This window comes from Pseudophryne corroboree, chromosome 1 (assembly GCF_028390025.1).
Source record: "Pseudophryne corroboree isolate aPseCor3 chromosome 1, aPseCor3.hap2, whole genome shotgun sequence".
Classification (NCBI taxonomy): domain Eukaryota; kingdom Metazoa; phylum Chordata; class Amphibia; order Anura; family Myobatrachidae; genus Pseudophryne; species Pseudophryne corroboree.
In genome coordinates, this window is record NC_086444.1 from 165,303,577 (window position 1) to 165,331,460 (window position 27,884).

The following is a 27,884-nucleotide window of genomic DNA, read 5'->3' on the forward strand; positions in this document are numbered from 1 at the left end:
TAGGAACTGTGGATAAAACCCCTCCAAAACAAATAGCGTCATTGGTGGGAATACCTGAAGGGATTTTAACGCAACCAGATGTCACTGCATCAGTTTGTTAGGGGAGCATAAGTGATGTATATAGGAGTATTTAGCAGTCTTTAAACCCACTAGCTATAGAACTTGCAAATACTAGACTAGGAATAAGTAATAGAACAGTAGCCAGGTTACACAAAGCAGCTAGAAGATGCTCTGGTTACCAGTATGCCTTTTGGTCCAGACCTAAATCAAAGTGATATGGTAATCTAACACTGACTATATCGCCGACACCCCGCACCTCCGTCCATCTCAGACGGCATTACATTCCGCTACCAGTGTCTAGTCATACAGTCACTAGGTCAACACCATATGGTCGACATGCGTTAGATTGTCATGGTCATTAGATCCACCTATGAAGGGTTGATGGTCGACAGGTAAAAAAAATAAAAGTCGACAGGTTCAAATGGTTGACATGCCCATGGTCGACGTGCTTTTTAATTATTTATTTTTTTCAACTTTTTCATACTTTACCATTTACGTGGATTGCGATTGGGAATAGTAACCTGTGCAGAGTGCAGCAGTAGCACCTTGCCTGAAGCATGGCGAGTGATAACGGTGCATTAATTGGAGGTCCATGTGCTCAGACAGCAAAAACACCAAAAAAAATGTTGTGTCTGCCTTTTCATGTGTCGACATTTTGTGTCCAATGTCAACCTTTTCATTGTCAACCATATGGTGTTGACCTAATGATTGTAGACCTTCTTACTGCAGATCTATTGATCTGTAACCTTATAAAAGGGTTATACAGGTCGAGTCTCCCATATCCAAAATTCCGAAATACAGATTTATTTATTTTTTAAAGCGCCACTGATAGTGAGACCTTTGCTTTCTGATGTTTCTATATACACAAACTAATACAGGTTGAGTATCCCATATCCAAATATTCCGAAATACGGAATATTCCGAAATACGGACTTTTTTGAGTGAGAGTGAAATAGTGACACCTTTGTTTTTTGATGGCTCAATGTACACAAACTTTGTTTAATACACAAAGTTATTAAAAATATTGTATTAAATGACCTTCAGGCTGTGTGTATAAGGTGTATATGAAACATAAATGCATTCTGTGCTTAGATTTAGGTCCCATCACCATGATATCTCATTATGGTATGCAATTATTCCAAAATACAGAAAAATCCCATATCCAAAATACCTCTGGTCCCAAGCATTTTGGATAAGGGATACTCAACCTGTACACAAAATGATTACAAATATTGTGTTAAACAGCCTTCAGGCTATGTGTATAAAATGTATATGAAACATAATGCATCTGTGCTGGGTCCCAGACCCAAGATATCTCCTTATGGCATGCAAATATTCCAAACTACGGAAAATTCCAATATCCAAACGACTTCTGGTCCCAAGCGCTCTGGATATGGGAGACTCGAGATGTCCTGCACAGTGCTCAGTGTGAGAAGAGGCTGCACTGACAACAGTGATCAGTGCCAGGAGGCAACATCTTGTGGTCTGTGATAGGGGCCACGCTGTGAGTAACAGGACACGTGAGCACCAAGAAATGTCATTTGTTTTTGTTTTTTTCACGCGTCAGATTGTTGTACCATAACATTATTTTACGTAAATGAACTGTAGTTATTCATGTTGTGCTAATGTATAATGACACCACATCCAGTACCTGCTGTACTAGGATATCTCCAATTCTGTTGATCACAAAGTTCCTGTCACTGCCTTCCCTGGACTCCAGCTTCCGCTCCCTCAGGCCGCAGAAGAAGGACTTGTGGCTCTCCAGCAGCTCATCGAGGCAAGGGAAGATTTTATCCACGGTGCTGTGGTCCAGCTGCAGCTCCTCCTTCATCCCTTTCCTGAATATCTCAGACATAATGGACAGGGTCTGGATGTGATGCAGTTCCGTCTGCATGAGTTCTGCAGAAAAGAAAACAGGATGATACAACACTCCTACAGTACATTAGAACTTGTACCACTCAAACAGCTTATTACACAGGCTAGGGGGAAGTCACGTTATCCACGTGAGGTATATTTATTCTTGCAAGTCCCTAAACCCTGTATCGTCGGTGTATTCACAAAGGCTTACAATCTAGACTGCTCTCTACTGTCTCAGGGGGTCATTCCGAGTTGTTCGCTCGTTGCCGATTTTCGCTATGCTGCGATTTGTTGCAAATTGCGCATGCGCAAGGCACACAGGGCGCATGCGCTTATTTAACTAAAAACTTAGCAGTTTTGCTGTGGCTTCTGCGGCGCTTTTCAGTCGCACTGCTGTTCGGTAAATGACGCGGGAGTGTCTGGAGAAACGCAGGAGTGTCTGGAGAAACAGGCAGGGCGTGTTTGTGACGTCAAACCAGGAACTAAACGGACTGAGCTGATCGCAGTCTGTGAGTAGGTCTGGAGCTACTCAGAAACTGCTAAGAATTATTTAGTAGCAGTTTTGCTAATCTTTCGTTCGCTATTCTGCTAAGCTAAGATACACTCCCAGAGGGCGGCGGCCTAGCGTGTGCAATGCTGCTAAAAGCAGCTAGCGAGCGAACAACTCGGAATGAGGGCCTCAGCCTGGTGTCCTAAGGGGTTCACTACGATATGCCGGCGGTCGGGCTCCCGGCGACCAGCATACCGGCGCCGGGAGCCCGACCGCCAGCTTACCGACAGTGTGGCGGGCGCAAATGAGCCCCTTGCGGGCTCGCTGGGCTCGCCACGCTACGGGCACGGTGGCGCGCTTTATTGTCCCTCCAGGGGGGTCGTGGACCCCCACGAGGGAGAATAAGTGTCGGTATGCCGGCTGTCGGGATCCCGGCGCCGGTATACTGTGCGCCGGGATCCAGTCAGTCGGCATACAGAAGACCACCCGTCCTAAGTGCTCTGCCGAGTGCAATATAGGAGGGAATTCCATTTCACATAGCCAGTGTTATGGGGACAGTGATCTGATTAGTTTTAGGAGATGGACATGTGCATAAAATATTCTTTGTATCACCAGTTTCTTCCTTTTACTCCCTGACTAAATTGCAACTAGATTAGTGCTCAGGTATTTATTAAAGGCAGTAATAAAAGGAACAGGATACATGGAGCTCATTACAGGTCATTTGCGGTATAATTACATCCAATTCCATTTCACTAACATGCTGTAATCAATGTTTATTTTTAAACCTCCCCAAATATTTACACTAATATCTTTATTATGATTAAATTCAGAAAGAATTAGATGAGTAGCTTGCCTAATGCACATAAATCAGTGGCTCATATAATTACATCTGCTTGAGCACACAGACAGCACACTGGCCCTCATTCCGAGTTGTTCGCTCGCAAGCGGATTGTAGCAGATTTGCTCATGCTAAGCCGCCGCCTACTGGGAGTGAATCTTAGCATCTTAAAATTGCGAACGATGTATTCGCAATATTGCGATTACACACCTCGTAGCAGTTTCTGAGTAGCTTCAGACTTACTCGGCATCTGCGATCAGTTCAGTGCTTGTCGTTCCTGGTTTGACGTCACAAACACACCCAGCGTTCGCCCAGACACTCCTCCGTTTCTCCGGCCACTCCTGCGTTTTTTCCGGAAACGGTAGCGTTTTTTCCCACACGCCCATAAAACGGCCTGTTTCCGCCCAGTAACACCCATTTCCTGTCAATCACATTACGATCTCCAGAACGATGAAAAAGCCGTGAGTAAAATTCCTAACTGCATAGCAAATTTACTTGGCGCAGTCGCAGTGCGAACATTGCGCATGCGCATTAAGCAGAAATTCGCTGCGATGCGAAGAATTTTACCGAGCGAACAACTCGGAATGAGGGCCACAGAGTAAAACAAAACATGTATATGACAGAGAGGCTCGTTATGGAGAAAGGTGCAGAAATAACGCCCGCTGCTCAGTAACTCTGTCATACATCTAGATGTGATCGCCAGGAGACACTGGTCCAGATTTATCAAGCCTTGGAGAGTGATAAATATCACGGTGATAAAGTACCAGCCAATCAGCTCCTAACTGCCATGTTACAAGCTGTGTTTAATTACAAATGACAGTTATGAGCGGGTTGGTACTTTATTACCGTGCAATTTATCACTCTCCAAGGATTGTTAAATCTGGGCCACTGTGAAGAGCGCTGCTGAACAAATGAATGAGAGGCATGCAAGGGCTAGCATGGGGTCATTTGTAAATGTAGTTTAGAAGGTTTGATGCATCTCCCCCACAAAAATCTACTAAATAGGACAGATGGAGAAGTTTACTGCAAGTGACAAATCAGCCTCTAGCTGTCATTTTATAGAATATACCTGGTTGCTATGGGTAACTTCTCTGCCTGTCCTTTTTAGAAGCTTTGACATATCTCTGCTAAGACCCTAATTACAGGAATCAAAAACCTTTGTCATATAAGTATGCTTGATGATGTATCATATTCAATATTTTAATGGGACGCATGTAGCCCCTCCCAAACGAACGGATTATCTGCACTGTGCACAGACGTGCATTTGAACTCAGTGAGGTTACAGTAAAGCAAAACTAGGGGAGTTGCTACATGACAAAAGGGGCATGGCCACATTATGCCACACACCGTAATGCCCATTACACATTATCCCAAACACTGTAATGCTTATTACACATTAAGCAACACACCGTAATGCTTATTACACATTATGCCACACACCTTACTGCCCATTACACATTATGCCAGACACCATAACACCCATTACATATTATGCCACACACCGTAATGTCCATTACACATTATGCCAACACCATAACACCCATTGCACATTATGCCACACACCGTAATGCCCATTACATATTATGCCACACACTGTAATGCCCATTACACATTATGCCACCCACTGTAATGCCCATTACATATTATACGGGTGTAGTACGGTATGCCGGCGCTCGGGCTCCCGGCGACCAGCAGACCGGCGCCGGGACCCCGACCGCCGGCATACCGACAGCGTGGCGAGTGCAAAGGAGCCCCTTGCCCCGACATTCGGCATACAGAAGACCACCCTATTATACCACACACCGTAATGCCCATTACATATTATACCACACACCGTAATGCCCATTACATATTATACCACACACCGTAATGCCCATTACATATTATACCACACACCGTAATGCCCATTACATATTATACCACACACCGTAATGCCCATTACATATTATACCACACACCGTAATGCCACTGACACCATTTTACAAAAATGCCCCTTATAAATTATGCCCCAGCTCCAAACCATCCCGTACCACCCTACTTTCAGCACTGTGTCCAATACACCTTACAATCCGATGCTGTACTTTGCACTGCCTGACTGCAGGTCTACTATTGCACAGCATAACCCTTGCAACTGTGACAAAGTGGCCTTCAGATCTGCCAGAGAAATTGCAGACAGGCCGGGGAGACTGAATTACGTCTGACCTGCATAAAACCTTTTCTATCAGGACTCAGGATTTCCCGTTTTGGTCTCTAGATGATTATTTGAAGGTAAAAGCAAAGAAACCCTGTAATCCTCTGTTTACATTCAGCCAATGGAAAGAAATCATTTGACAAAGAACTATAAACATTACTGGATGATGTCTGAAATGACTCTTTGAAGAACATAAACAGGAACAAACTGTGGACAGTGTGGAAAAATGAATTTCCTCAACCGTTCTAATACAAAGATACCTTAAAGGGGTCAAACACATTGTAAATTTAGATGATTATTCAGGAGACATCGTTAGATTGGTATGTAGTTTAGTTACTATGTTGGCGTTCAGAATGTCAACACTAATGACAACAGTTTCAGAATGTCAACATATTTGGTCATAGTGACGATGTTCCTCATTATATTGACACTGAACAAAATGTCAACATTATGAATATATGAGGGTCAGGCTGCGTTTACGTTTAGTGCAGTTATTCCCAACCTCAGTATTCAAGGCACACTAACAGTCCCGATTTTAGTCATATCCATGCATAAGTACAGATGGTTAAATCAAAATAACTGAGGTTCTAATTAAGTCACCTGTGCTCAAGTATTGCTAGCCTTAAAACGGGATGCGGTCAAGATCCCGCCGGGCGGGATCCCGGCGGTCAGAATACTAACACCGGGATCCCGACCGACACAATCCCGGCATATTCTCCCTCTGTGGGTGTCCACAACACCCATAGAGGGAGAATAAATTAAATTAGTGTGCACGCAGCGTGGCGAGCCCGCAAGGGGCTGCGTTGCGCTCGCCCCACTGTCGGGATTGTGACGGTCGTGATCCCGGTGTCTGTATTCTGACCGCTGGGATCCCGTCCGGCGGGATCTCGTACCGATTCCCTTAAAACCTGGACTGTGAAGCTGCATACACACTAGACGATGTCGCTCTGTGAGCGACGTCGTCTAGTGTTTCCCCTCCCGGCCGGGCGGTCGGCAGCCGCCCATACACACTGAGCGATATGACCGTTCATATTGTTCACTGACATCATGCAGCGGCCGGACGTGCATGCAGCTCCTGGACGACAGTCAAGATAGAGCATGCATGCACTGCCGACAGCGACATTTGTTGCCGACCCACGGGTCGCGCATCGATCATCGCTGGCAGCATACACACTGGCCGAGAAAATGAGTGACTTCGCTCAGGAAGGGGGAAATGAGCGATGATGGTCAGGAAGGGGGAAAATGAGCGACGACGGTCAGGAAGGGGGAAAATGAGCGACGACGGTCAGGAAGGGGGAAAATGAGCGACGACGGTCAGGAAGGGGGAAAATGAGCGACGACGGTCAGGAAGGGGGAAAATGAGCGACGACGGTCAGGAAGGGGGAAAATGAGCGACGACGCTCAGGAACGACGCTCAGGAAGGGGGAAAATGAGCGACGACGCTCAGGAAGGGGGAAAATGAGCGACGACGCTCAGGAAGGGGGAAAATGAGCGACGACGCTCAGGAAGGGGGAAAATGAGCGACGACGCTCAGGAAGGGGGAAAATGAGCGACGACGCTCAGGAAGGGGGAAAATGAGCGACGTCGCTCAGGAAGGGGGAAAATGAGCGACGTCGCTCAGGAAGGGGGAAAATGAGCGACGTCGCTCAGGAAGGGGGAAAATGAGCGACGTCGCTCAGGAAGGGGGAAAATGAGCGACGTAGCTCATTTTCTCGGCAAGTGTGTATGCACCTTAAGTGTGTCTTGAAAACCTTGGTTGGGAATCCCTTGAATTACTATAAGGTAACACTGTTGACGATGTTGGCCATGTTGAAATTATGTCACATTCACATTCCACAGTCTGAAACAAACATGGTACACCACACCTGTTACAGGTGCTATTGTGTCATCTGTACAAATAAGAAAGTGAGACATTCCAGCAAAGTGGCACAGTTATAACTGGGTTATATTTTGGATAATTTTTATCATTAAATAAGTCGATGTCAGGAAAGTTTTTTTTTTTTTTTGGTGCTTGTCAAATACTGTCCATTTACACTAAAGACATACTGTAATTACATGCAGATTGAGTTTGGCCCCGGTAAAATCAGTTTCACAGATATACTAAGGTCAAGCTACACAAACTTGGCGTTGCACTTCTGCTAATACAATGTGCATCCCCAAATATACACCGGATATTTACCTGCAAGTGGAATATTTCTTTATGTTTCCAATTGTCTCTGTCCCATCATACTATTGGTTTCTCAGTAGCACAGTACCACACACACAACACAGTAACATTTCTTACCAAAGATAACATCTTGCCTCTTGATGACATCTTTCTCTTGCTTGCTGCAGAAAGACGACTCCACCACTAAACTCCAGGATTCCGCTTCAAACTCCAGAGTGTCGCTACTGAAGTCACTCGACAGAGCTGCGTCTACAACATCTAAGTAAAGTGATCATGGTAAACAGTCACCCATTTATATTCTATTCTGACGTATAACCTGTAGATTCTCTAAGGCATAGCTGCATACACACATTACTAATAAGACCTACTTGTGAGAGAACAATGCTTTTCAAAAAGGCAAAACGGTGATGCATGCTTTCTACAATGTGTTTGCATATGCTAGAAAAACCAGGAAGAACATTCGTCTAATTTGAAACTAAAGAAGCCCAAAGTTAGATCAGGCAGGGTGCAGCTATAGCAGAGGTTCCCAAACTGTGTGCCGTGGCTCCCTGGGGTGCCTCGGGACATTGCAGGGGTGCCCTGGGTTGGTGGTCCAGGACCAATTCAAATTATTCATGGTCAATATAATAGGCAAAACCAGTGTTGGTGGCTGCCAGTCATAAAATATGTGGACAAACAGAAGCAAATCTTGTCCCTCACCACACAACTGACCCTAAGGATGACCTATAAACGCGATCTACTTAATGTAATATTTCTTTCTAAATTTCTCAATAAGAAATTTTTGGCCTAGGGGTGCCGTGAAAAAAATTCTGATATTCTAGGGCGCCGTGATTCAAAAAAGTTTGGAAACCACTGAGCTATAGTGACTTTATCATGCATACTAAACAGTGTGAACTAAGGGCCCCATTCAGACCTGATCGCTGTTAAGCGATTTCGCAAGGTGGGCGATTATCGATCCACTGTGCATGCCCAAGGATCATAATGCGCATGTGCGAGGTCAAACTGCGAAAGAATCCTGCATCTGTTTTGATCGCTAGGTATACGCAAGCTGATTGACAGGAAGTGGACGTTTGTGGGTGGAAACTGCCCGTTTTCTGAAAGTGTCAGGTAAAATGCAGGCGTTCCCAAGCGTTTTCAGGGAGGGTGTGTGACGTCAGCTCCAGACCCAAACAGCCTGTTGCTATCACACTGTAGGAGTGAGTCCTGGGCTACACACAGACTGGAAAAAACATTCGATGGTGAATGAGTTGCGAACGGATTTGCAGCTGACCGGCGTACGCAGAGCTTTTCGCAAGGCGTAGGCAGACTTGCATGGTGCAGGTATTCACTCTGTTTGGGCGTTGATCGCACATGGCAACTTTTTGCTGCTCGTGCGATCAACTAGACGCCGCCTATGGGGGAGTGTATTTTAGCATAGCAGGGATGCGATCGCTTGTGCAGCCCTGCTATGCTAAAAAAGTTTTGTGCAAAACAAGACCAGCCCTGCAGTTACTTACCCTGTGCAATGGATTCAGCGATGAAGGTCCCGGAACTGACGTCAGACATCCGCCCTCCAAACACCTTGACACGCCTGCGTTCGGATCTCCGTGCCCGAAAAACTGAGTATCCGCCCCGGAAAGCCTCCCTGCTGTCAATCTTCTTGCGATCGCGCTAGTGATCACTTTTTTCTGGTCGGTGCATGCGCATTTCTGACCCGTTCGCACCGCAGCGATAAACTGCTGCGTGCGAATGGGTTGGATGACCCCATATGTGAACGCATATAGCAAATGCCTGCAAATTTGCAGAAGAGCGACCAGGTCTGAATCGGGCCCTAAAAGCCATTACATAAGTTGTACATAAACCTTCAATGGGGAAGGCGTCAACCGATGGAGGAGTTCCCATAGTTTGTAAGAGCTCTTCTGACTGTGACCTGGATCTAGAGCCACTTGTGTCTCCGTCAGATTCCAATGACTGCTCCGATCTCCTGTATTGTGAGAAGGGACAAGGCCAAGTTGAAGATGTGATGGAAAATGTACATACTGCGGTGCTACATTACATTTGGAAATTATACTGGTGCCAAATATTGGAAGTTGCACTCTACGCACATCAATGGACAAGTCACAGATTCCAGGAACGAGCTGTGAGATTTGCATCTTATTATTCACTTTAAAAAGCATATTCACAAAGATGTCACATACCTGTCTATACTGGCCAAGGTCATGCTTCTAGTCAGTGGATTTACTGACTGTGAAAAATCTTTCTTTCCAGAGGATAGTCCAAGAGACACGGATGTCGAGGGAGGAATGGCGGAGGGAACTGGCTGAGGGACGTCCTTGAAAGATGAATCTGTAATAATATTAAAAATAGCAAATATCCAAGTGAGGAAAGTGTGTAGAGTGAGGAGACGTGTGTCAGGGGACAGATTTCACTCAACAACTCATTCGTATCAGGGCGTGGCATCATCGCGCTATATGTCCGCTACAATGGGAGCGACGCACTGTGGTAACTCGCCCCTTTCACAAGTAATTGGTTTGAGATATTGTGATAATGGGGGAGATGCATCAAGCTTTGGAGAGAGATAAAGTAGAGAAGTCATTCAAACCAATCAGCTTCTGTCATTCAAACCAGCAGCAGCAGATTGGTGTTTTGTGCAACTTTCTATCTCTCTAAAAGCTGGATTCCCCATGATTACTGAAACCAAGTTTTTATAATACCATCCAACACAAAACAATTGTATGACCGATATATTTGGTGTGTGTTTGTGTAAATATGTATATTAATACACTTGTCGTTTGTAGTATAGTACATGGGCCCAAGAGATTGAGCGCTGTTTTGCACACAGAGAATATACGGCGTGTAGGAGAAAGATAAAAGCATAGGGTCTCGTACAAATGTAAACACTACATAAAGGTCAGCCTGCATTTGTGAGCCAACTACACAAGTCTCCCACCAGTGACATACTGTTGCATTGTTACTGGGGAACTTGTCAATTATACTCTGAACGCGCTCTGTCAACGTTATAGAACAAAGGAAGCTGGCTCAGTTGCTAATTGCAGTCAGTCTATAGCAGGGGCCACCCCTGGTCTATAGCTTTTTTCTCTGTGAACACAACTTTACAGTTGTCATTGTTATGATGTACAGTGCATTGTGGGGGTTAGTCAGCTGTGAAAGCAAACCAAACACGCAAGCAACTGGGCAAAACCATGTTGCACTGCAGGTGGGGCAGATGTTACATGTACAGAGAGAGTTAGATTTAGGTGGGCTGTGTCCAAATTGAAATCTAAATTTCAGTGTAAAAATAAAGTTGTCTAACATTTGTGGGCTACATGCAAAAGCAGCCAGTATTTACCCTGCACAGAAAAATATATAAATGCATTTGCTCCCCTTGCATGGCAACATGGTTTGTTCCCGATACAAACTCACATGCTTTTTCTGCCTTGCTTCCAAATCTGTATCAGGCCCACTGTTTTACCTAGCATGGTACAGTACATAGTAGGATGCAGGTGGGTTCCCTGCTGAATCAGGCTTACAATCTAGTGTCCCGATGCCTGACAGAGCGGTCATAGATAAGGGACACATACCGTACAAGTTACATGAAAAGGTGAAAAATCCTTCATACAGAGAAGGTTAGTAAGAGTAAAGGAAGACTTTTGGCAAGCTGCACCTTGTAAGGCAGATGATACAACTTCTCACTTACTTGAAATGACAGCTGGTTGCTTGTACTTGGGATGATACCGGTCCTGAAACTTCTATGAGTAACAAGATAAAATACATTTCTCACCTAGTGAATGGATATAGATTTCCTACACCAATACATGCTCTATGCCCACAAAGGGGCTCATTCTGAGTTGCACATCTGCCAGTTTATACAAACGCCATACCCACCTGGTGTACATCTGAGTGGCTGAATGTGCAAGTACTGAGACGGCCAATGTTAGTGCCCGTGCACGCTGTAATACAGATTGGTGATTCCTTACACGCCACCATGGGTCTCCCCACCGAAAATTGCACCAGGCCTATGGTATCTGCAGTGTCTCCTATGCCTGTGCATCTGGGAACGCAGCGCTTGCATTGTCACACCTGAGACACTTCTACAATACAGCCACTGAATGACCCATTTCGATGTGCACTACTAGTCACCTCCCTGCAACTGCCCAGGAACGCCCATCACTTTTCCGCCACACTTCTGATACCATCTGCCCCCATCGCAACAGCACCTGTGTGTGTACACTTAAGGTAAAGCATGCATCATAGAGCTTTTCAGAAATGTTTACACAGTTGCATATAATCGTTCAACTATGTGACCATCCACATTGTGGAACTAACTCAGCATGGATTGCAAAAGCAAAATATTTTTCTAATGGGTAAAACCATGCTGCGCTGCAGGGGGGAGGATGCAACGTGCAGAGAGAGTTAGATTTGGGTGTGGTGTGTTCGAACTGAAATCTAAATTGCAGTGTAAAAATAAAGCAGCCAGTATTTACCCTGCACAGAAACAATAACCCACCTAAATCTAACTCTCTCTGCACATGTTATATCTGCCCCACCTGCAGTGCAACATGGTTTTGCCCATTAGACAAAGATTTTGCTTTTGCGATCCATGATGAATTAGGCCATGTGTGCAGATTGCATGCGATCCTACTACTGCGTACAGGATGAAGACACAATCACTATTGGGATCATATTAAAGTGATCAATACAAGGGCTTAGCAATAGAGATGGCGGAAGTTACATTTGAGAAGCAGCCCCTGAGACGCAGGAGGCCTAACTGGGACCTCAAATGCAGTGTGAGCATTCCCCCAAGCTGCCTAGGTTCTCCGCTGTATTGTGCACTTAGCTCATATAGTGACAGTTTTAGTAAAGCTACATAATCTGCAAACAGGAACAGAGCAACTAAACAATATAATGATATGTGGTATTGTAATATTCCCTTCTCTGAAGACTCCTCCACAAATGTATGACATCAAAATACAACGAAAAGTCAACTAGCATCAGAGGCGATCCCCTATAATGTTAGGGACCTGCTGGTGAGGTCTCCTTGATAATTGGTGGGCAGGCTCATAATATTGGCCAAGTTTATGCCAAGAACCTCGGATATGATGTATGGTTCAGTTTATTATAATTCCAATGGATGTATGGTGCAACTGCTCTCTTGTTTCTATGTTGTAGTACTAAGTCCCAGCTAGGTAGCACATCCCATTATAAGTAGCCAGTGTGTGCAGTCCAGTCCCTCTTCTCCCCAATATATTGGACATACACAATATCAACATTTTTAATGTCAGCATGTTATGCTGTCGACATTCTGAATATACAGTAGACAAAATATACCACTACCCCTGCTACCTTATTACTATTCCATTATTATATCTTACATCAGTCCGCTTCCATTAATTTTAGAGCAGTCACATGGCCTCAAACACCTTTTACAATGACTGTAATAAATTAATCTAGATTGCTCCAAGCGCTCTGTATGTTTTCGCTACATGTATTTCATGTTGGAAGCTCCTGGGGCGACTCTTTGGCAGGTTAAGTAACACACACTGGGGAATACAGGTGGTCTTGCCGATTTCAACCTATCCGGTTCTAATAACATAAAACGCATCAGATCTCCTGAAGTGACTGCGGCAGGCAATGTTTGTGGGTTTCTTCAAATAGGAACATTTTATACTTCTAGATCAATTCACATGTTTAGTATTAAACAACTCCTTAAGACATGGCTTGTTGCAGCAAATGCACTAGAGATGAGATAACTAAAAATCACAACATAACATTTTGTTTTCAACAGTCAAATTAGGCCTATTACAGTTCTCAGTCATAAGGGACTGTGTAATAATCCTGGCCACAGTGCTGCATAACAGTCCAGGCATCAAGGTGCTTTATAATATGTGATCAGTTGTGCTGTGTCGTGTCCTGTTCAGAAGCTAAGAGTAGGATGGCAATGTAACGCAATGTGCAAGAGGGATCATAATCACAATATGGGGCCTTATTTATGTTTGTTATACCCCTTTCACACCGCACAAATAACCCGGTATCGACCCGGCATATTGTCGTGTCGACACTGGTCGGCGTGCGGTGTAAAAGGGGCATAGCCGAAATCGCGGGTCGCCTGACCCAGCAATTCAACCCGGGAATAAAGCAGTGTTATACCCGGGTTGAATACCGGGTCAGTGGCTGCGTAATCGTGCTGCCGGGTCGATGCGTCCCGGGAGCCGTTTACTACAGCAGGGAGAGGAGGCGCGGAGATGATCTCATCTCCCAGCGCCGCCTCCACCTCTGCCGCCGGCTCCGCCCCCCGCTGCTATGGCATCCCGCCTGGCATATTGCCGGGTCGGGGAAGCCTGCAGCAGCTGCCAATGCCGGATCCCACCCAGGAAGGACCGGTTTCCAATTCCCAGGTGGGATCCGGCATTGGCAGTGTGAAAGGGGTATAAGGAAACCAAAAAAGCACACCAATGGGCAAAACCATTGTGCACTGCAGATGGGGCGGAAGTAACATATGCTGAGAGAGTTAGATTTGGGTGGCGTGTGTTTACACTGAATTCTAAATTGCAGTGTAAAAATAAAGCAGCCGGTATATACTATTCAGAAACAATATGACTCACCCAAATCTAAATCTCTCTGCACATGTTACAGCTCCCCCACTTGCAGTGCAGCATGGTATTGCCCATTAGTGTGCTTTTTTGGTTTGCTAACAAACCTGAATAACCCCATTGGCCTGGGGTCTGATGGTCGTCTATATAGGTTTCCCAGGATATTGCACAGTAAACTGGTAATGCCAAATTGCACAATGCAATATATAGCATATACAGTATACAGGTTTTAAGAAGCACTGTATAGTCTGATGCGTTAGTAATGTGGCAATATACTGCATCCATTGTCTTACTTTGCTTTGTTTATCAGGACCTTGAGGTTCAGGACAGATCGTGGGCAGGAGATGAAGAGGTGCGTTAGACCAGAAACAGGATATATTATGTCATACTAGGTTCTATACTAAAGACTTGGCACATATTAAACATGATGCAGTGCAGTCAATTAATGAGACATTAAAGTGCATCAATACACTAGGATTTAGTGGCATTACTGGGGCATTGTCATGGATAATGGCTCAGGCACAAGTTACTGTACATTGCATCCTAGTGCACTCTCATAAATATAGGTTCAATCAAGAAATTGGGCATAAGTAATGCTCTTTAACAAATGCTCTGGAATATAATGTTAACAGTCGGTAAATTCAAATGTTTTAATATGTTCTGTGAAATAAACACAATATAAAATTTGTCATTAATAAAACAGACTTTCTTTTACTGTGTCTAATGGACTTCCTTTAAAAGTATGGGCGTACTAATACAGTACTTCAAAAATGAGCCCTCTTATTCAGAGACGTGATGTGAGGTAAATGGCTGAGGAGGCACTGGCTAGTACCAGAGCCAGATTTCCACAATATATGAGCCCAGGGGTTCATGTGGGCATTACACAAAGGTGCAGCAGTATATAATGCTGGAAATTTGGTGCGTTTTGATCAGAGATGTGTGGAAAAGGTAGGCACGGGAGGCACTGCCTCACCTCCCATACACTTTTTACTTCAGAGCTTGGACTATAAAAATGACTACAATTATACAAAGAAGATATTTATAATATATACTTTATATAGTCAAAACTCTGGCATAAACAGGTACTTTTGTATGGTAGGAAAGACTCTGCCTCACCTCATCACACGCCACTGTTATACCCCTTTTCCACCTGTAGCATGAGTCGCAGCCGGGAGCCTGACACGGCTGCGACCCGTGCTTATGCCCCCTTTCCCACAGCGCTCACCAAAAAGGGGTATTAGATATAGAGGGAGATGGGGTTAAGGGGGGATGAAGATTTTAGAAAAGGGTGCATAGAATTGGTGTATAATTCTATATACAAGTGATATATTCACCTTTGTACATGCTGGGGCTGCATCCTTGCAGGCCTTGTGTACGTTCACATTGCAGTCTAAAATAAAGAAAAATTTAAATTAAAAGAATATACATAAACCAACCAAAAAATAGGAATTTGATACCTACCGGTAATTCCTTTTCTTCTAGTCCGTAGTGGATACTGGGGTCTTGTACTTTAGTACTATGGGGTATAGATCAGGTCCACTGGAGCCTGGTTCTTTAAAAACTTAGTGTGTGCATGTGTGTGCTGGCTCCTCTCCTCTATACCCCTCGTATCAGACTCATTCTAGGAAACTGTGCCCAAGGAGACGGACATAATCTGAGATAAGAACAAAACAACAGTGGTGAGGCAATAAGCCAACACACAACCATAAATGAAAGGAGGGCGCTAACCAGAACAGAGGATAGCAACACCAACCTAACCAGGATAGCACAGCTATCCCAACAACAGAAGAGGACCGCAACATCGGTCCAACCAAATACTTACACAGGTAAGCAGGAACGAAGCACTGAGGCGGGCGCCCAGTATCCACTAAGGACTAGGAGAAAAGGAATTACCTGTAGGTATTAAATTCCTATTTTCTCTTACGTCCTAGTGGATACTGGGGTCTTGTACTTTAGAACCATGGGGAAGTCCCAAAGCTCTCAAACGGGTGGGAGAGTGCTGCGACCCCTGTAAAACCGCCTGACCAAACTGAAGGTCATCCTTGGCCAAGGTATCGAACCTATAGAATTTAACAAACGTGTTCGAACCAGACCAAGTTGCAGCTCGGTACAATTTTAGGGCCGAGAAACCCAGGGCAGCCGCCCAGTAATATCCCACCGACCTCGTCGAGTGGGCCTGAATAGACGTCGGCAAAGACAGAGCCGCCGAAGTATAGGCCTGTTGAATGGTCAACCTGAGCCAACGAGCAATAGATTGCTTAGAAGCTGGCCGCCCAATCTTTGAGGCATCATAAAGGACAAACAGCGAGTCAGATTTCCGATGACGTGCCATTCTTTTGACATAAATCTTCAGAGCCTTGACCACATCCAAGGCCCACAGAAGGTGGAACCACAACAGGCTGGTTCACATGAAAGGCAGACCCCACTTTAGGCAAAAACTGAGGATGGGTCGAAGCTCCGCTCTGTCTTCATGAAAAATCAAGTAAGGGCTTTTACAGGATAAGGACCTCAATTCAGAGACACGTCTGGCAGACGCCAATGTCAATAACATTACCGTCTTCCAGGTGAGAAATTTCAACTCCACCCTATGTAAGGGTTCAAACCAATCCGATTGGAGAAAGGACAGAACCACATTGAGATCCCACGGAGCCGTGGGAAGAACAAAGGGTGGTTGCATATGAAGAACTCCCTTCAGGAAAGTCTGTACTTCTGGTAACAGGGCAAGTTGTTTCTGGAAGAATATAGAAAGCGCCGAAATCTGGACTTTAATGGAGCCTAGACGTAGGCCCATATCCACTCCCGCTTGTAGGAAAAGCAGAAAATGACCAAGTTTAAACTCCACAGGAGAAACCTTTCTACTTGCACACCAGGAAACATACTTTTTCCAGATACGATGATGGTGTTTTGACGTTACCACCTTCCTGGCCTGGACCATGGTGGAAATAATCTGAGAGGGGAGACCTTTCTTTGCTAGAATCGCCCTCTCAACTTCCAAGCCATCAAACGTAGCCGCTGTAAGTTTGGATAGACGAATGGTCCTTGCTGAAGAAGATCTTCTCGGAGCAGCAGAGGCCAGGGATCCTCCAGAGACATGGTCAGGAGGTCAGAGTACCACGCCCATCGAGGCCAATCTGGGGCAATTAGAATTGCCTGAACCCTTTCCCTACTTAGTCTTTTTAGAACCCTTGGGAATAACGGTAGCGGAGGGAAAAGGTACACAAACTGGTACATCAATGGTGTCGTCAGCGTGTCCACTGCTACAGCCTGCGGATCCCACGTTCTGGAACAGTAACAGCATAGCTTCTTGTTGAGTCTGGCATCCGTTGTCAGTAAAATCCACGGGTGGATATTGAAACTCCTGCTCTCCACCAGGTGAGGAACCTGTATCCACCATAAGAGAGAAAGAGAGAAATCGGGCTTGCGGGGACAAAGTCACTTCCTGATGCATGTGAAGGTGAGACCCTGACCATTTGTCCAGCAGATCCAGCTGAAATGGTCAGGCATGAAATCTGCCGCATTGGATTGCCTCATAAGCAGCCACCATCTTGCCCAGTAATCGGATGCAAAAATGTATGAATACTTTGCGAGGACCGAGCGAACCATATAGTGGATAGTCAAGGCTTTGTACCTCAGGAGAAACACCTTTTGAGACACTGTATCCAGTATCATTCCCAGGAACTGAAGACGACTGGTCGGTTCCAGGTGAGACTTCTGAAAATTTAGGATCCACTCATAGTCAGTAGACGAGTCGTCAGATCGATGCTGTCCAGCAGATGCTCCCCGGACACAGCCTTTATTAGGAGATCGTCCAAGTAGGGGACTATATTCACTCCCATCATGCGCAGCTGTAGCATCATCTCCTCCATGACCTTGGTGAAAACCCTCGGAGCTGTGGATAATCCAAAGGGTAAGGCCTCAAACAAGAAATGGTCGTTCAATATGGCGAACCTGAGGTAAGCCTGATGAGGGGACCACATGGGAATGTGCAGGTAAGCATCCTTGACATCCAGAGATACCATGAACTTCCCCTCCTCCAGCGCGGACACCACCGCTCGCAGGGATTCCATCTTGAATTTGAATACCCACAGATGCGGGTTTAGAGACTTCAAGATCAAGATGGGGCGCACCGAACCATCTGGTTTGGGTAGTACAAACAGACTGGAGTAAAAACCCCGGTTGCGTAACTGAGGAGGTACAGGCACCACCACCCCTGTCTGCAAAAGCTTTTGAATAGCCTCTTGCAAGGTAACTCTTGCTGCTGGTAAGCCTGACTTGAAAAACCTGTGAGGAGGGAGTGTCTGGAATTTCAGAAGGTATCCTTGGGAAATGAGGTCCCTCACCCAAGGATCCCGGCAGGACGCCGCCCACACGTGGGCGAAGTGTTGAAGGTGAGCACCTACCTGAAAGGCGCCTCTCCGCTGGGGCCAACAGTCATGTGGAAGGCTTAGCAGCAGGAGATACGGTGGTCTGGTCCAGGGAGACGGCAGGTGCAGGTTTACAGGACTTACCACGAGATCCTCTGGAGGTGGTGGAGGCCCCTCGGCCCCTGCCTCTGAACCTTGCCACACAAATAGGACTGCAAGGAGGGTCCGGTGTAAGAACGTCTAGCAGGCGGCGCAGCCCACGGCAGATAGGTAGACTTACCTGCCGTACCCTGGGAGATCCATTTATTTAATTAATCTCCAAACAAGGCATCACCTGTAAAAGGGAAGATTTTCTACACCCTTTTTGGAGTCAGCATCCGCTGACCACTGACGTAACCACAGAGCCCTGCGAGCCTAAACAGCCATAGCAGTAGTGCGCCCATTTACCTTACACAACTCCTTAACAGCTTCGCTCATAAACTTTGCAGCATCCTGTGTATGTTACAGCAGAGTAATGACCTCGTTCCGGGGTAGAGAGTCTAAACCTTCAATAACAGTGTCAGACCACCTGACTACCGCCCGAGAAATCCACCCACAAACTATTGTGGGGCGCTGTGCCGAGCCCGCTGCCGTATAAATTGACTTGAGTGTGGTCTCAATCTTACGGTCAGCCGCCTCCTTCAGGGATACAGCCCCTGGTACTGGTAGTACTACTTTTTTGGACAGTCTGGATACAGACGTATCCCATATCTTCCTTTTTTTTATCTGGGCTTAACCAAGCCTCCCTGGCCAGGGAGTTTAATTCCTTAGACACAGGAAAAGTTGCTGAAGTCTTTGGTCTAACATTAAAATATAATTCCTCATCTGGTTCCGCCTCCTGATATGGTATGTGAGGGACCTCTCTAATAGCAAAGATGAGAGCCCCCAATCCAGGAAACAGAGAGCTGTCCTCATCCATATCATCATCCACATCCGGCTGATCAGAGTCAGAATCGGACTGGAATACCTGAGGCAGTGATCGTTTATGGGATACCACTAGAGGGGGCTGATAAGCCTTCTTGGCATCTGCAGCCTTAGCCACACAATCAATAGATTGTTTTAACACCTGTCTCTCTCTCTTTTAGCAGCCACCAATTCTGAATTTACATTCTGAATCATGCTTTTGAAGCTATCTAGCCAGTCAGGTGCCTGTGAACTGTGTCCCTGTGGTGACAAAGAACATTGTTCACACATAAGTGACCCCGCTGAAGAGGGGGTTGAGTTACAAGCAGTACACAACCATGTCCACAGACATTTAAGACAACTGTAATACAGCTTAGCCCATTGACCAACACCTCCACACAGACCCTAGAGAGCCCCTGGAGTGACACTAGCACACAGAAACACAGCAGCACAAAGTGTGAAAGTATGTGTATGACCTGATAGGAGTACAGTGGCGCTACCGCTGGCGTGCTCCCCCCTTCTATGACCCCCTGGTACCAGTTTACAGTCTGTAGCAGCGTGGGTCCCTGGAGGAGCAGCGTTCATGCAGCCTGATGATCCGCAGGAAATGGCGCCTTCCCGCCTCTGTTCCCGCTCCGGGATGCCCCGCCCACCGGAAATTACACGGTCCCTGACAGTGATTTTATACTGGTAATGTTAAAAATAACATTATACATCCATATAACACAGTCCACACAAAGCCTTAAGACAGTGAGCACTGCGGGGCTTGTAGCCCAGAGCCAGTTTGTCCGCGGCGGGTACCGCAGCTCCGGGCCCATGGCCGCTACGTGACTTGCCTCAACACTACACCGAGGACCCGCTAACCGGGACCCCGGTGTAACACTCACCGCACCTGGATCTTCGGCATCTATTAGAGGGTGGCGGCTAGCTGCCGGCGTGGGCACACACACTAGCGAAGTGTGATCAGCACCTCAGGATCTCAGTGTCCTGTCAGCTGGGATTACGAACCATTAACCCTCAAGGTGGCTGTTTTGGTCCCCCCTCTAAGTCCCACGAACCATGTAGTCAACCAGATCTACATGAAAATAATAAACTTAAAAGAAAAATCTCTGGAGCTCCAGAGAAGTGTACCTGGCTCCTCGGGCACATTTTTCTAAACCGAGTCTGGTAGGAGGGGCATAGAGGGGAGGAGCCAGCACACACAAAGTTTTTAACGTGCCAGGCTCCAGTGGACCCGATCTATACCCCATGGTACAAGACTCCAGTATCCACTAGGACGTAAGAGAAATAACAATAATGAGTAGCAAACTGAGTATATGTTGAAGGTGTAATGAATATTAATGTTAAGGTGATTTTCTTTACAGATGTATCCTCATACATCTTGCCTCAATACACCATGTAGTGGAAGATGCCTGACGTGAGTGAACTGGCAGGTATGTGCAACTCCATTAGAGTCGGGCGTCTTCTTTTGACAAAAATGCATCTTACTCGTATTGCGATATGAATGAGACACATAAGCAGACTCTGCCGATTAAAATTATATGCGGCATGCCTATATTCGGTGTGCGACCGTGCCTGTATCTGCATACGAAATGCTACACTAGTGTCAGTGGCCATTTTCTATGAAAAAACTGTAGCATAGCATTTCATATGCAGATACAGCCACACAGAACACAGAATATAGACATGCCACATATCATTGTAATCAGCATAAGCGGCTTGTGCAACCTATTTGCATCATCTTGAAAATAAAACATGGAAAAAGGTGCACAGCATGACGTGACTAGGCTTTTAACATGCAGTGAGGCTAGATGTAAGTGGATACATGTGCACATTAATAAATCAGCATCAAATCCAGTAAATCCCATGTTCTTTTAAAGGGACTCATACAGCTCTGATGTAGCACTCGCGATAAGGGGTTTCCCCTCACAATGAGACTGAATACATTACAAAAAAAACAAAAAGTTGCATGCAGACTAACACTTACAGCAATTCTTCTACAAATCACAACTTTTCGCTATTAAAACAATTAAAGGACACTGAGTAAGTCCATTCCAGCATTTCAGACATTCCAAAATAACACATTAAAGGGAACGTTTCGGCTTGTGTTGTGGGAAGGCATGTTCTGATATATTTTTTATTACCAACACATGAAATGAAGAGTTCCGTTAGCATACCGTAACACAGAAGACCTATTACTTCAGTAAAACGTCATTATCATGCAGCACTCTAACATTAAAGTGAGTAGGAAATCCTTTTATGGTTGCATCACAGCACTTCCATTGTCAAAGTACCACATGCAACACTGGCAGGGGAACAGCCATCTCCTTTACTGGTACACTGTCTGAAAACAGCAGTGTCCCAAAACGCTTATCTGACAATGCCCTACACATCTGAATCCGGATTCTGAGTTGAGAGGCAAGTAACTGCACCTTGGTAACACCACGTTGTACTGCAGTTGGGGCAGATATAAATTGTGCAGGGAGATTTAGAATTGGGAGGGGCGTGCCCAAGTTCAAATCTAAATTGTAATTTCAAAATAAATCTGTGCAGCAGCCGGTATTTCCACTGTATGCATAAAATAAATAAATGTATGTGCACCCCCTGAACTGCAGCATCATTTGTGCAGGTGCAAAGTTACTTGTTTTTTTTTTTTTTTTTTGCTTTGCTACCAGTTGAGAATTGGCCCCTTAGTAAAAGAAAAGACAATCGCTACAAAAACAAGAAAAAAAGATTCATTAGGTGACCTAATGATGGGAGATCTGGTCTCAGCGTGCAACACCGGAAACGCTAAGCATTAATTCCATATATCTGACTCCATAGACGTGTGTTATTTATAATGTACCTATCAGTATGTAAACATCATTCCCTGGCTGGCTGTGGGAATAGTGTTAAGTACCTCGTGTAAAGCTAAAAAAGACTTCTACCTTAAAGACCATGATTGGATAACTTTGTGTTGTTACTTTTCACAAGGTTTAGTAGAAAGATGAAGTACAGGGCTTCATGGATGAAAATGGGGTCGACACGTCGCAGACTTTACAAAATGACGTTGCGCTGTAAACTCTGCCGGCTATGTCCCTGTAGTGCCTAAACGGCTTTCATCTTTCATTGTTCACTGGCAAGTGTGTTAGTGTGTAAGACAGCTGTGCACTATTTCCCCCAGTGCCACTATTTTCCCAGGTGTGGGCCTGATTCCGGAGGCGACATGTAGCACCCCTCTTACCTTTTACACATTATAAGTCAATAGCATGCAATGGTAAAGACATTCTGGTGTTATCATGTAAGAATGTCAGCATTATGAACATGTCAACACTGTGACCATGTTGCCCTAACATCCATTTCAACATTCTGATTGTCGACATTTGGAACCAGACGACTTTTCATACCACACCCCTTAATTTTAACCACCAGTCTTTGTTTACTACAGTGACACTTCTTCGGTCACCGCCACACCTGCTGCTGGTACTTACTGGAGCACTGCAGGGATTCTTTCCCAAGAAGAGCTTTCTCACACACCAGACACGGTACCACACCCGAGAACGTGCCAACCACAAACTGGTGTCTGTTCACCTTCTCCTTCACATCCTTGTTTTTGGTCTTCATGAGAATATGCCCAAGAAAAGATAAAGGGATTAAACGCTATACAATCTCATTTATTACACATAAGTCAGCAAATACAGTCTTCCATTCCAGAGCGGACTACAACACATCACACATGTATGAAGGTTAATATGGTGGAAGAGGAGCCGGAATAATAATGAAGGCCTGTGGGAAAGCATGAATAATAATGAAGGTATGTGGGAAAGCATGGTCACCAGGTAAAGGACACCGTGTGTGGCTGCTTAAAAAGATAAAAAAAGAACAATTTATTTCAATGATTGACAGTCTGATGCCGTATGGGGGGCGGGGGGGGGGGGGGCGGGGGGGGGGTGTTACTGCCTCCGTTTCGCCAAACAGAAGTGTGTTATCGCTGTTTAGAGGGAGGGAAGAGGGTAGGGACCTCCGTCTTAGGATGCAGATTTCCTGGCCTTTGCGACGGGCGGCTTGCGTGGCACCATGGGTGCTGCAAGCCGCCTGATTGTTAGTCGGTGAACCGATGCTGCATCCTAGGACAAAGGTGGGATCACTACTGCAGCAGGAAGTATCTGTGTGTAACAGACGCCTTCTGCTGCATCACCGTACAGCGCTATCACTGCTGCTTCCAAGGAAGTGACAGCCACTCCAACCACATCTGAATTAGGCCCACTGTGGTTCAGGGGCTACAACACATATGTACTAACAGATTATTTTGGATATTCATTTTTAAATGTTAGTGCATGTGTATTTTAGCCCTGGAAACACAACATCAATTTAGATCGATTTACATTTATTTTAAACCAATAAAATCAATGTAAAATTTACCTTTAGTAAATATCCCCCTAATTGTTTTGACTAAGATGTAATGAATATTTTTATTTATTTTGGAAGGGAGTGGAGATTATTATTGGTCCCCAAGGTAAGGGCGACCCAGCACAGCAATGCCTATTTATACACTAAGCTGGCCCTTGCATGCAAACAATCTACCTTGCCTGGGTTTCTGCATTCTTCCCCCTTGCCCACATGTCTTTAATGGCAGATTACTAGGTGCGTCTATACAATACACACACAATAGCATTAAGACACATCATAAAAACCATTGTATAAAACACAACAGTATATATTTCTATTTGTAAGCAAGGCCAGATTAACAATGGGGCGGATGGAGAGGCCTCCACATAAATATATGCCCATCATTATAAGTATTAAAATTGTATTTTTAGTTTCCACGCAAAATTACGCAATTTTTTTATTTTATGAAATTAGGGGACAGTGGGGCGGATAGTGATGGGTGTACACATCCATGGGGTTCTGGCCACACCCCCACAGCCCTGGTCACAGAACCTCCCCTTCTCAGTAGAGGCCCTTTAACATTTTCAGCCCCAGGCCCATGTGGCCCTTAATCTGGCCCTGTTTCTAAGAGGCCTAGCAAGCTTTTTTTCCCATAAAATGCTGTAGAAGCGGACGTTTTTGCAGAATGTTATGGTTTGTGGCTATGGTGGTCATTCCGAGTTGTTCGCTCGTTGCCGTTTTTCGCAACGGAGCGATTAGGTGGAAAATGCGCATGCGCATGGTACGCAGCGCGCATGCGCTTAGTTATTTCACACAAAACTTAGTAGATTTACACAAGCTTTTTTCAATGCTCGGGGTGATCGTAGTGTGATTGACAGGAAGTGGGTGTTTCTGGGCGGCAACTCGGCGTTTTCAGGGAGTGTGCTAAAAACCGCAGGCGTGCCAGGTAAAAACGCAGGAGTGGCTGGAGAAACGGGGGAGTGGCTGGCCGAACGCAGGGCGTGTTTGTGACGTCAAACCAGGAACTAAACGGACCGAGGTGATCGCAATCTAGGAGTAGGTCTGGTGCTACTCAGAAACTGCCAGAAAATACTTAATAGCAGTTCTGCTAATCTTTTGTTCGCTATTCTGCTAAGCTAAGATACACTCCCAGAGGGCGGCGGCCTAGCGTATGCAATGCTGCTAAAAGCAGCTAGCGAGCGACAACTCTGAATGAGGGCCTATGTACTAATGGCATAATGCAGAATGCTACTGAGCACTACAGATCGCAGTCCACATTATTACCAATGGGGACTACGATCTGACCCCCATGTACTAAACACTGAAAAGAAAGCTTTTCAGAGTTTGCCCATGCAAGTTTACATGATCTTCAGATGGTGTACACTCATTTTAGCCTATGGAGGAAAGTAGCGGGAAAGAGATCTTCTGACCTCCATCCCGCAGCCTCCTTCCAGCGTCGGCCCTGCTCCCAGAAACTGATGCTATGCGCATGCCGGGGATGTAACTCGCAGAGACAGCGGTGATCGCTACCACTGTTCCTGCGTGTTTCCCTACAAACATAGGGGGGATATTCAATATTAACATACCAGCTGCGAGAAAGAGTATCAATAGCGGCAGTTCCACGACTACTAATATATCTGCCTGTAAGTATGTCTGGTTTGCATTGCACCCGAAGCACATTTTTTTAAATGTTTCTTGAACCAATTAGTGTGCATTATATTCAATTTAATACAATTAAAATCTTACATTCCTTATTAGGAGTGCATTGTAAAAGCGATGAGATGGGTCAAGTAGGGTTAACATGTGAATACACCTAGGTTTGGCCGGAACAACAAGTATTCTTGTCTTCTAAGTTCTTACAGATGCAATTATAACTAAATGCAAATAATTAATGTAATTATGCCTTTATTTGCATTTTAACATGCCGCAAAAAAAACAAATTGCAAATGCAAAATGAGACGATGATATAGAAGTCTGTAACTTTGAAGTATAAGCCACCACAGTAGCTGAATAAGAAGGGGAATTACTGTAGCTTGGTAGTGGACTAAAAAAGCTTTTTAGGTCAACTGCTGTTAAGTCTCTATAACATGAGCTTAATCACATAAACAGAAGCATGAGTCATATCGTTAACCAATGCAATCTAATAACCATTGTCAACATTACTGACCATAATTCATTTTGCATAAACCTTGAAATGTTATGTATTGTTAGGAGATTATGGGGGTCATTCAGAGTTGTTCGCTTGCTAGTAGTTTTTAGCAGCCGTGCAAACGCCGCCTCCCACTGGGAGTGTATTTTAGCTTAGCAGAGGTGCGAACGAAAGGATCGCAGAGCGGCGGCAAAGTTTTTATGTGCAGTTTTAGAGTAGCTCAATACCTACTCAGCGCTTGCGATGACTTCAGACTGTTCAGTTCCTGTTTTGACGTCACAAACACGCCCTGGGTTCGCCCAGCCACGCCTGCGTTTTTCCTGGCACGCCTACGTTTTTTCGAACACTCCCTGAAAACTGTCAGTTGCCACCCGGAAACGCCCACTTCCTGTCAATCACTCTGCGGCCAGCAGTGCGACTGAAAAGCATCGCTAGACCCCGTGTGAAACTACTTCGATCGTTGTAATAGTACGTTGCGCGTACGCATTGCGCCGCATACGCTGCACAGCGAACGAATGCAGCTAGCAATCAACTCGGAATGACCACCTATGTTCCTGCAATGTCAGAAGACTACGTGTAAGAAGCTAGCATTTCATCTCGACCAAGAACAACTGAAGGGAAAACGCATTTTAGATGTTTAACCAAATCAATAAGTCTGGCATTAAAGACATCTGTGTGTGTATGATATTTCCCATTATGCTACTCTATGGAATAGTCAAGGTATCCGGACTTCAGGTCGACACCACTTAGGTTGACACACCTTAGGTCAACACCTGAAATAGGTCAACATGGACAAAAGAACAAGATCAACATGACAAAAGGTCGACATGAGTTTTAAAAAAAAAGAATAATATTTTTTTTTTTACTTTTACGATCTATGTGGCCTACAATTGGGAACGGTAACATGCGCCGAACGCAGCGGTAGTGGAGCGAGGTACCTTGCCCGAAGCGGCGAGCGAAGCAAGGGGACACGGTGCACTAATTCGGGTTCCCGGTCACATTACAGAGAAAACGACACCAAAAAAAAACAAAAAAAACTCATGTCAACCTTGTCCAAGTTGACTTATTTCAGGTGTCGGCCTAAGGTTTGTCAACCTTGAGTCCCATACCCATAGTCCTTATGAAGAAAAGTCACATAACTAGTTGGGTCCTCTTACTAAATTATTTTAGATATGATTTCAATAAAGTTCTGTATAAATGAAGACCCATACTTCAGTAGTGTCACTTTGCTGGTCTTTTGTGGGGAGAGTTATCAAACCTTCTATAAAGGTTGCCCAAACTATCCAGATTCTTGGTATTATTTTATAGAATGTACTAGGTAAATTATAGCTAGAATCTGATTGTTTGCTATTGGCAACACCTCCACTAATCCTCTAGAAAAATTGGTAAATCCCCCCTTTGGTCTGTAAATGTTCTCCCTCAATCATCTGGATTTCTTGAGAGTGGGAGAATAGGGGACAAATTCAGACACCCATCAGCGCTTGTGTTATAAGACAGTAGACACAGAGCAGCACTGTATATCCCTTCCAATACTTACTGCTGACACAACTGGACAGTGGCTAGCACTATTTACAGTTTATAGACTTCTTACTGCCAATGGGGGTAATTCAGACCTGATCGTAGATGTGCTAAATTTAGCACATCTACGATCAGTTTCTCTGACAAGCGGGGGGACGCTCAGCACAGGGCTAGTCCACCCCTCGTGTCAGGCCCTACCGCGTGCACACTGTACATACTGTAGTAATTCAGACTGCGATCGCTGCAGCGATGCAGTCTAAATTACCCCCATGTACATGGAGAACAGTAAGCGGAGGCACAGACTGGAGCAGGACCACAGACTGGCGCAGGAAGCAGTGAGATTTCCACATGGTTTCACCGGGATCCAGTCT

The 27,884-nt window shown here is 45.2% G+C and overlaps 1 protein-coding gene across 4 annotated transcripts in view; it reads right to left on the reverse strand.

Annotated features, from left to right (window-relative positions):
- The window catches only part of ARHGEF28 (Rho guanine nucleotide exchange factor 28), a 418,990-nt gene that overhangs the window by 118,721 nt on the left and 272,385 nt on the right, over positions 1-27,884 (reverse strand). For all 4 annotated transcript variants that reach the window (XM_063963865.1, XM_063963868.1, XM_063963866.1 and 1 more), the window contains 7 exons: positions 22,949-23,075; positions 15,507-15,562; positions 11,280-11,331; positions 9,781-9,928; positions 9,445-9,566; positions 7,721-7,861; positions 1,712-1,959 (listed from right to left, as the gene is read on the reverse strand). In XM_063963865.1, coding sequence (XP_063819935.1) covers positions 1,712-1,959; positions 7,721-7,861; positions 9,445-9,566; positions 9,781-9,928; positions 11,280-11,331; positions 15,507-15,562; positions 22,949-23,075 — 894 coding nt within the window. The remainder of the gene's footprint in view (positions 1-1,711; positions 1,960-7,720; positions 7,862-9,444; positions 9,567-9,780; positions 9,929-11,279; positions 11,332-15,506; positions 15,563-22,948; positions 23,076-27,884) is intronic.